General features: G+C 37.3%; 1 protein-coding gene across 7 annotated transcripts in view; it reads left to right on the top strand.

Moving 5' to 3' along the window:
* Window positions 1-807: 807 nt before the first annotated feature.
* Window positions 808-10,911, top strand: part of LOC120779452 — a 112,186-nt gene continuing 102,082 nt past the window's right edge. For 6 of the 7 annotated variants that reach the window (XM_040111708.1, XM_040111709.1, XM_040111707.1 and 3 more), the window contains exon 1: window positions 846-9,206. In XM_040111708.1, coding sequence (XP_039967642.1) covers window positions 861-9,206 — 8,346 coding nt within the window. In that variant the 5' untranslated portion in view covers window positions 846-860. Of the gene's footprint in view, window positions 9,207-10,911 lie in introns of all 7 variants that reach the window. The other variant, XM_040111713.1, reaches the window with a different exon arrangement.

Genomic DNA, 10,911 nt, shown 5'->3' with positions numbered 1-10,911 from the left:
GTTTTTCCATATATTTTTGAAGCCTTTCTAGGCTTATATATCATAAACATTTCAAATCACTTATAGATGGTCCAGCTTTTTTCGCGTTTTAGCGAGAAAAACGAATGACAGTTAATTTTATAATACATATACTATATTTTTAAAAATATTTAAAAGATACATACATGTAACACTGAGTAAATTGGTAGACGAGCAATCTTAGGATACTTAGTTAACCTTTTCTTAATTCCGATATATAACAAAAATAAAAATCCAGGACATGGCAGTGTTCGTTTCTGTGCGTTACATTAAAATAATACATTAATAATAAACAAGAAATTGCTGTGTTCATATTGTGGTGATATAACAATTTAAAGTGGTTTTTGAATTAAAATTTTGAAGACTAAAAGAAGTTTTTGGAAACCTCTAAAGTGCTCCAGTTTTAGATTAAGTATAATTTTACAAATACGGCACTTCGCAAAAGAAAGTGGTGACGTAATAATATGGAAATGGACTCTGTGGGATTTATGGTACACAGCAAATACCTTCACACATGCTAAGGCGTATAGATGCATATAAATATAATGGCGTTTTCTTTTCTCTAAAAATAGTTGCATTTATTCTGCCCTATTCTTGGGCCTTATTCTTGGGCTGTCATTTGCATTTTACTTTGTTAACTTTTCTCGTTTTTTATAGTTATTTTTTTAAATCCAAACTTTTTACTAATTATAATGAAAAAGCCAACATTTTCGTTGAGAAGAGAAAACGCTATAAGTGTTCGGTGAAATTAAATTAAAGTTGACTAATTATAGTTTGCTAAGGCTCCATTCAAATTTTAAAAAGTAAGACTATAAGTACTTAGAAGTAGGAACCGTTTTGTCATGTCTCTAATCAATTCAACTACAAAAACAGCAAATGATGAAAACATTGGTAATGATGAACATTATAATATTGCCGAAGACAAAAATCCACAACAAGATCAGCAGCAGAAATGCGAAGTACAACTAAAGACGCCCAATCGTTATCCGGAGCAGCGTCAAAAGCTTAGAGTTTATAACAACGTAGCGTCAGATTACATTGTACCAACAAACTTCCGTGGTGTGACATCAACAAATGTGAATGACGCTATGTCTGTCTCACATAAGCAACAGAAAAAAATGGAGCAAAAGTACGACAAAATACCGTCAATAACCCAGTCTGGACAGCAATCGCCACCATTACATAAAGAGTTACTAAAAATTAAACCATCACCACTACACCAACAGCAGGAACAAAAGTTCCAACTTTATGATACAAATGACAACTATCGCAGTTGCGACTTTAATTTTAATAGTAAAAAAAATTCCACACACATTTGCAGCACTAGCAACAATACGAACTATGATAAAAATGGTGACTGCTTTGGTATCTTAAGTGAAACCAACAAAGCTTACATTGATGAGAACTTTAGCAATAGCATCAGTGAACGACTCGATAATATCGGGATTGAATCTGTCCAAGTTGGCGCAGGGCCTAACTTAAGTGCAAATAATTTATCATTAAATGGCGTCAGTAAATCTTTGAGAGCACTCGATTCTGCACCACAAACCGATAGTATGGCATCTATCACCAGCGAGCAGCAACTTTGTCAGTTGTACAATTCACAGCAGCATTCCGATTATATAATATCAGATTATATGGAAAAGATAGCGACGCGTATTAATTTATTAGATACAGAGTTAAAATTTGCTTGGCGTGCACTCGATTTGTTATCTGGTGAGTATGGTAAAATCTGGGCGCGGTTGGAAAAACTCGAGAAGATCTCGTTTGAACAGCAGTCAGTTGTAAACAATTTAATAGGTTTAATAGCACTTAAACATGAACAGCAAGAACAAAATGAACAACAATCTGATTGTGTGACACATTTAAGCTTTCTTGATACCTCAAAATCTACCGAGAAAAAAAAGCTTACACCGTTCGATTACTTGCTGCAAGGTGAACAATTATCGATGTCTAATTTGGTTGAAGCCGAACAACAGGCAATTGTCTTGAATAATTCAGCTGCTATACTATTGCAAGATATTGATACGGAATGCACTTCCAAACAATATAATAACTTGTTACAAGAGCTGAAGAACGATACATTAGATGCGCTGGATGCCGTACGAATAAACAGCGAATTGGAAGCGCTTGACAAGTTATTGCAGCAACAAACAAATAATATATACAATTCTGGTGAAATAAATGCCATACATCAGCACTTGCGAAATGAAAACAAAATCGGCCATAATAACCATTTCCAGTTATCAGCAGTTCGGCGTGATCGCCAACGTAAATATGAGCACAAACTCGCTGTAATGGTTGATGACGCTAATTTGTCGCTGAAAAAACTATCTGATTGCAATGTAAACAGCTCGTTAGTAACGTTGAACTCATTAAACCGACAATGTCTAAAAAATCAGCAAGTATCAGATATATTATCGGAAGAAACCAAGTCACATCAAGAGCCAAGTTCCCATTTAAGCTGGCTTAACTCTACGAAAGTAACAGATTCCGATCTTTTACAATATTATCAACAACAACTGTTGGCAAACGATGCCAAAAGTGAACTGTCTCAAGAATTTCTGTGTAACCGTAAACTTTTGGGGAAACTTACACAGACAGAAAGTTTTAACAGTTTAGGTGAGTTTGAAGGCAGTTGTAATGAAGCCACTAATATAACAGGAAGTATGCAGAATTTGCCGAAGTTAGATGATGGTATATTCGCTGTGGCACTGCCGACAACAGCAATTGAGACAAATGCATCAGTATCGAATACACGCTCAACGCACATCAGCCCGGAAATTTATTGTGATTCGACTAGTAGTATACGCGAAAAGAAAGATTTTGTGACAAGAGATATGGATATGAATGATTTTATTAGGAAGGATAAGTTTTTTCAACAAGTGGCCTCTAAGCAAGGCGAACTCTTGCAAGCGGCTGTGCCAATAGAAGACACGGGTGGAACAATAATATCAGTCGATATTAGACACAATAGTGAAGTGACCGAAGACTTTTATAAAACACTTAATGAGGCGTATCGTGATGACACTCTGAATACAGAAATTTCCAATGTGGAAAATTTATTGCAACATAGTGAAGCCACAAATGAACATATACTGAGCAGTTTGGGCACGCGTAGCAATTCAGCTTTGGATATAATATGCGAAGACAATGAGGAGAGTGGTATTGGCGCTGTACTTTCAAAACATTCCGATATAGCTAAATCTCAGTTAGTTTCAAAAATAGAAGTTTCATCAGCACAAGCTTTTAAGGCTTGCACAACGACAACGGCAACAAACACAAAAACCACAACAATAGTCGCAAGAAGAACGAAAGATGCTAAAAAACATAAAAAGAAAAAGCATCACAATGACGAGATGGAAATGCTCAACAATCTGAAAAGCGCGCTTGCCCAAGCTGCTGCCGTTCATACATCCCGTCCTGTATTACCTAAAAAAACGCCAATGTATTCCAGTTTTGCGTTCACCGAAGAACAATATGTCCAAAATAACTCAAATAATGGTGAGTACTATTCAACTGCTTCATCTTCGGAGGACGAATACAGAGCTAAAAAAGTTCACGGAGCTCAGGATCATTATTGTAATCAACTGAATGAAGACAAAACCATACTCCTCGACAGCACTGGAGAGATATTGCTAATGGAAATAAATAAAATACAAGATCTTCAAGTATTAAACTCCGCACAAATTCTCACACTACGCACACTGGTTAAAAAAGAGCATAATTTTTTTGAAAAAATACACCAAGTTAATAAGAATCTTTTATTACTGCTTCTGAATCCGATAACAATGGGCGAGGAGCTTCGTACACTTGGAAATGATAAAATACGAAAGTTCGAAAGAGTTATGAAAACCTTGGAACGTAATATAGACACGCTGAAAAAATTAGTTGGCAGCTCCTTTGACGACTATACACGGATGTACTTAACCGATGATGAATTGGTGCTGATAAAAAAAACAGAAAATAATCTGGCTGATGATAATGAAGCTGTGTCGAATATCATGACAACAAAAAATAAAAAACTAAAAAATTCTAAGAAAAAACAAACAGAAAGGAAAGAAAATCTAATTGGCGATCTTGCAGATACACATCGGACACAAACAATAATTGATATAGATAAAATTACACCTGTCACAAATAGTTCCATCGATTGTGATAAGGCACACTTTGACTATAGCGCTCATTTACTTCGAAACAATTCCAATTTGGACGAACAACTAAAAATTTTAGAAACTCAAGAACATGAGATGCGTCTTAAAAAATTGCATGATTCTACCATAAGCCCTACAACCAGCAACAATGATATTATAAACAATAAAAGTGGTCTCGGACAGAAACCACAATGCAATTATTTGGCTGGCATGGATATGGAGTCGGAGCATATGCTGTTACAAACAACAAAAGCAACACCTAATAGTCAAGATAAAACATCGAGTCGCGCTACTTCGGTAGCAACACTTTACAATAATGATGAGTATATAAAGTCGCTAAAGAGAAGCCTGGAGCGACACAATAGCATGCTTTTTCTTTTACATTTACAACATCCGGAATACCAAAGCAAAACCAAAGCATATCAAGACATTTTGGCTTTGGACATTGATGGCATACTCTTAGCTGATGTTGGTGGGACTCAAAGCCCACCACCGCCAGCGCCCTACGATGACGATGATGCAAATGCAGCCATTGATAGCAATAACGATGATGCTCAAAAAAAGGCGACTTTGCAGTTGGTAAATGATGACACCGTTGCAGGTATAGCTAACCTATCGGTACCATCAATAAACGCCTTAAATCCATTTCATACACATAGCGCTTCATATGATAATGCACAATTAGAATTGTTAAATACGGGACCAAAACAAACGAAATCGAATTCTGGCCTTTCATCTAAAAACCGTTTGTCAAGCTGGGAGAAGTCCCTCAACTCTACGCTATACGGAGTTGGCGTTGTTAGTACGAACGCTGATAAAAACAATCCATTTCTTAATAAGCGTATGAGTTTGCAGATACTAATGTCTGAAGATTTGGAATCAGTAAATAGTAGTGCCACTAATTTGTGTAGTTCGAGGTTGAATTCAAAGGCTTGGATGGCGGCAGATCTGGATTCGGATAATGGTGATTTGAGTTTAAATGATACTAGCTTTACTGAAGCAGAACTGGAGATCACAACACGTGCCGTTACCATAGCGACTGCTAATTCTGTTATTCCAACGATTATTAGTACAACTAATGCCACCTTTTCCAACACTGGCGATAAAATAAAGCAAAAAAATAATTTAATGCCCATACAGCAAGCAACATTATCGACGGAAAATAATTACCTGTTGAATGAAGAAAATTTGAACTATATATGTGAGTTGTCTAAAAATATGCCCATTTGTTCCGTCTACGAGAGCAAATCCATTTTCAATAAACTCAAAGTTGGCACCATGGATGAGCATGTACGTACTGTCGATGAAGTCCTTGAGTGGGGTCATCGGCAGCGACAACGGCAGACACCAAAGAGACAGCAAAATGTAGCAAATATGTTAGGTGATCACAACCGGCGTATGCCGGATCTTTTGCGCAGACCTACATATACAACTACGCTTGGAGGGGTCGGAAGTGCCACTTCCGATAGCACAAGTATACAGTCTGAGGGTAGGTGTGAATCATCCCAAACACTAAAAGGACAACTTACTGATCGTCTCGTTTATTATCCAACATCTAATGATATTAAAGATTATAATAGCTGCAATAATCTAAATTTTTTGGGTAAGAAACATTTGGAGTACCCTTACCAACATCAACCTCATCAGCAAATGTCATATAACCATGGTTTAAGCTGCTTAGCTCCCACCAATTTTTCTAATTTGTCAATAAAAAAGGCAGTAAACACACATCACCAACATTACATGCTACATCGTTCTTCACTAGCCGACAATGAACAAAGCAATCGGATTTTAAAACAGAATAATTTTAACGGTTCTCGAAATTATGTATTTCAATCCAAACAGCACAAGAATGCAGAGTTGTCCACTCCCTATGTTTTACACGGAGCGCATTATGATGCCGAATCAGCACAAGATATTGACATAGTAGCATCTTCAACGTCTGCCGACATAGTTGGTTTATCCGGTAGTGAAACAACATCAAGCACTACATTTAAAGTTTGGAATAAGTTTACTAATTTTTTGCCGGACAATTTAAAATTGAAGCGATCTTTACGATATGGTCGTTCTCGGTCATTGCCTACGGGCTATGACAATTACTCGGAAGATAGAGCACCTTTTCAAACAAGCCAAGATGATTGTTACCCTTTAGTTGCTGGTCACTTGGCATCATTCAATGTGTCTCGTGAGAACATGGGACATAATCGTAATGTGTCATTGCATAAAGTGGCTACGGAGCCAACAACAAGATGGCAGCAACAGCAGCGTGGCAATAAACATTCGCGTAGCAGTTTTGATTTTTCGAAACGTTTCTATAAACTACCCACAAAGCTGGTGCAGCATGCTACTCATCCTGGTGCAGTCCCCGTTGCTAGCACAAGTACATCAGACATAATTGCTGCCCGCAATTTAAATTGCGGTGATACAACTAACAAGACTGTAGCTGGTAACCAAAAAAAACGTTCAAGGTTTTCAGCGACTGTAAATAATTTAATGCAGAAAGCCAAAACTGGATACAGGCGTCACAGTTTTGTAGCTCGTGGAATAACGGATTCTCGTGCTGCGGCTATAGTATATAGTGTATCAGATACAGAGGCGGATGTACCCAGTTTTAATTCTTCGGATAATGAGGGCTCTATAGTTAGTGATATTGGAAATTTTAGTACATTTTCAGTGGATACTGACGGACGTGATGATGGATGCAATACTGAAATATATGAGGCAAATAAACCTCAACTTCAATCATACGGTATAAAGTTGTTTAGTAAAGAGATTGGAGTCAGAGAAGATGATGACGGAGACAACTATAAGGGAGTTGTGTCTTCCGATGTAAAAGATAGTGGGCTGAGTGATGTTAAGGATAATGAAGAAGCTGGCCACATATTTGGGCAGAATGAAATTAAGGAAAATGAAATGCGTGATTTAACCGTCAAAGTGACTCCTTCGAATACATATATAAGTCACAAAGAAACGGTTACGGCAGATATAAAGGAAAACAAAGTTCTTGATTTACAGTCAAAAGTATTGAAACCACCAGATCAATATATAATTACGATTACGGGAGGATTTAAAAGTCTGCAAAATCAAGTTGAAACCAAATTACATAGTGCAAATAAATTAGTTTTAACAAAAAATAATTCAAAGGCGATGGATAATTTTCACGTCTTGCTGGACTGTGTAAGAACTCATAATCAAATGACTTCGTCTACTGTCGTGGATAAGGAAGAAGGGAAATATAATAATGATGGTGTTTTAAATGAAACAGAAGTACCATCAATAGCTGTGACATCAGCTGATAACTCACATCCACCACTATTACTGATAGCAGAACCGATAACAAGTGAGTTTGCTAATCGAAGTTTGGCAGCACAACAGTCGCTTGATGGCTCTCTAGGTTTAATTGAAGAAGATGACAATCGCAGTCAGCATTCTTTCCGCACGCTGTCGTCATCACGTCGTCAAAGCACTGAGGATAGCATTGATACAGATGATGAATACTTTTGTTATGAGCTAAGGCAGTTGGAAAAATTGGAACGGCAACGAAAAGCTGAATACCTAGATGAAAGTGATAAGAAGTCAACAGTAGGCATATCCCTGGTTGATAATGTACGATTGTTTTCACAAATCGATCAATTGACTCTAAGAAGTACCAATTGCTATAATAATTCCCAACATATAAATACATATGCTACATTTGATAATGACAATAAAGTTGTCAATAATACCGGGTTGCAATTTTCCGCTGAAAACGAACCAGACGAAGCTATTAAACAGCTTATGTGTGAAATCTGTAAAGAATTGAAATGTGTTGTCAAGGAAATACCAGCAATAGACAACGTGAAAGCGGAGTCACCATTTAAAGTAGTGACGACGCAATCTTCACAAAATCGCTGCTTTTCCACGAAATCAACTGTCTCAAGTAACTTTGAACGTGTGACAAAAGTTACTGATTTGCATAGCGCATGGCAAGATATTAATGGAGATGATTCGCAACATGGGTATTTTGATATGGATGCTAAGGAACATGCTCTGGAGGAAACTGGTAGCAGTGAAACTATGGATGAAGGCAGTTCGATGAATATATTCGAATGCGCTGATAATGCAGCACGCAATAAATTCGCAAAATGTCATAACCTTCATCAGCAACAACCAGAACAGAAAACACAGCATATAAGTAGTGAACGTGTAGCTCAACATAAGCGTTTTCGCAAACGACGTGATCGCCGACGAATGGCCGATAATAACAACGATAAGGATAATGAAGCAACTAATCATGATCCGCAGCATCAACATATCACTACATTTTCATATTCATCTGAAGAGGAAGTGGCCAGCGGAATCAAACTTTATAAAGAGAAGACAAAAACGAGTCAAGGGGGTGGTAGCAATAGCTGCGATAAGCATAAACAGGCAACCATATCTAGAATTATACCAAATGAAAATGAAAGTTCTAGCAAACCAACGCAAAATGACCTGTTGCTAAATTCTGCTACGAAAGAAAATGTGATGGATGAAGATATATATGTTGATTTTAACGAGGATGATGATGTAAATAATGTGAGTATGTCATCCAGTGCCACACTTGGTCCAGATACACCAGCTGAACTAAGTGAGGAACTGGAAGGCGACCAGAATATTTATAAGACCGTTCCAAGCTATCAAGCATTTAAAAGCAATCAAGAAAGTATTGAAGTATCTAACGGACGTGTGAGGGTGGAACAAAATTTTGCTGATGCTGAGGACGAAAATACCGTGTTAGAAATTAATCATAGAACCGCTCCAACTGTTCACAAGATTCATGAGCATTTAATAAAACGTGAAAAAGGAACACAAGACGACACAAAAATGGAAATACATCTATTAAGTCATGATTCTAGTGCTGAAGTTAGTGGGACGCAAGGTACAAATATCAATACATCAGTACTTGGGAGTAGCAAATGGAAACTCCTGAAAACTCTCAAAGAACGGAAAATCGAAGAAAAAAATTATCAAGTTAAAGCTAAAGACGAGGAATGTAGTAAAGATCGTGAAAAGGTAAGCATTCCAATATTAACACAGAATCTCAGCTTGTAAGACGGTTAATCTTAAACTATCATACAGCAGTCCAGTAGGTAAAAGCAATCCCTTTTGAAATCAAGAACTTCAAGTGAATGAATAAAAAGGGTAACTGATGTAATTTATCTACTTCTGGTAATCCAGCACAGTCATTTGCTTCGAATGGAGAATATTTTTTTATTCTATTTTATTTACATTAGTGAGACTTCTAACACTGCTATTTCTTGATGTTGAATCTGCTGCGCACTGAAAGTCGTAAATGAGAATCTTTGCTCTCTAGGGAATTCATCTTTTCTTTCCTCCAAAAGCCGATTTCAAGCCGTGAATTTTAGACCTTTAATTCAAATTATCTAAATAAGTTCTTTGACAGTTTACAGTAAATGCTGGGTACTGGTAGTGCGACTCAAATAAATTCTTTTCACCAACCTAACATGCTGCAACATACAAGGTCTGTCGCAAAAGCAACAGGACTGTTAAAAAAACAACAAAAAATTAATATTTTACAAAAGTTATATTTTTTTATTCAAAGTAGTTTCCTTGTGCTTCGATACAGCGTTTAGCCCGGTCAATTAGCATTTCAAATGAGTGTTTAAGGTAATTTTTCGGAATGTCCTGAAACCAGTGTCCTTTCATGGGCAAATGAAGTTTTTCAAATTGGTAAAAATCACAGGGTGCCAGATCAGGTGAGTAGGGTGAGTGATTAATGGTTAATATGGAGTTTTTTGTCAAAAAATCAGAGACAAGCGTCGACCGATGACACGGCTCATTATCGTGCAACAGGCGCCAGGACCCCGCCTCACGGTATTGTGGTCGAGCACGACGAATGCGTGACAAAAGACGCTTCATAACTCCAAGGTCAAACACAGCAATAATCGTTTGGCCAGGTGGGATGAACTCTCGGTGTACAATACCCTCGGAATCGTAAAAACAAATCAGCATTGTCTTTATTTTTGACTTCTGAAGACGACCGACTTCTGATTGTCACAGAAGTCCTCACGACCTTCTTGGAATCGCTTAAATCACTCATGCACACTACTACGGGATAGGCACTGATCACCATAAACTTTTTTCATCATTTGAAATGTTTGAGACGTTCGCGCGTACGGTCAACAGTAAAGTGTGCTCTTCAATTTCTTGTAATATACGTGAAATCCCGGCTGGGGAAATTCGTAAGCAGATTCACCGGAGGACCTTAACATCGTTGGCACCACGCGGTATATCAATTTACTCGAAATTTCTACAAAAATAGTTAAAAACATAAGTAATTTATCATATAACTTTTGGGAATTTAAAACAATAACAAAAAATAATTAAAAACACTCAATTAATTTTCGCGCAAAAATTCTCCTCCTAAAGTGGGTATCAGCTGTTTCTGTCGCACGGCAAACCAGCTGTCTACGCAGAGTTGTAGGTAGCCAGGGACACTACATTATCTGCACGTGCAGTCGGTAAAGCAGTTGATAAGGCAGTTTCTCTTACTTAACTCTGCCTCCCGGTGGGGGTACACAATGTAACCAAATAGGTATGTTGCTCGAACGCATTAAAAAAATAGAAACGTTGAATATTGAATTGGAAAACGAAAACGCGGCACTTAAACTTCAAAATGAAGACTTAAAGAAATCGCTAACCATATATGCAAATGAAACGTCTTCTTCTCCATCAAAATCGACCTTTGCAGCCGAAA

This window comes from Bactrocera tryoni, unplaced genomic scaffold (assembly GCF_016617805.1).
Source record: "Bactrocera tryoni isolate S06 unplaced genomic scaffold, CSIRO_BtryS06_freeze2 scaffold_11, whole genome shotgun sequence".
Lineage (NCBI taxonomy): Eukaryota > Metazoa > Arthropoda > Insecta > Diptera > Tephritidae > Bactrocera > Bactrocera tryoni.
Note: the sequence above shows the minus strand (reverse complement) of the source record. Positions and strands in the feature narration are given on the sequence as shown.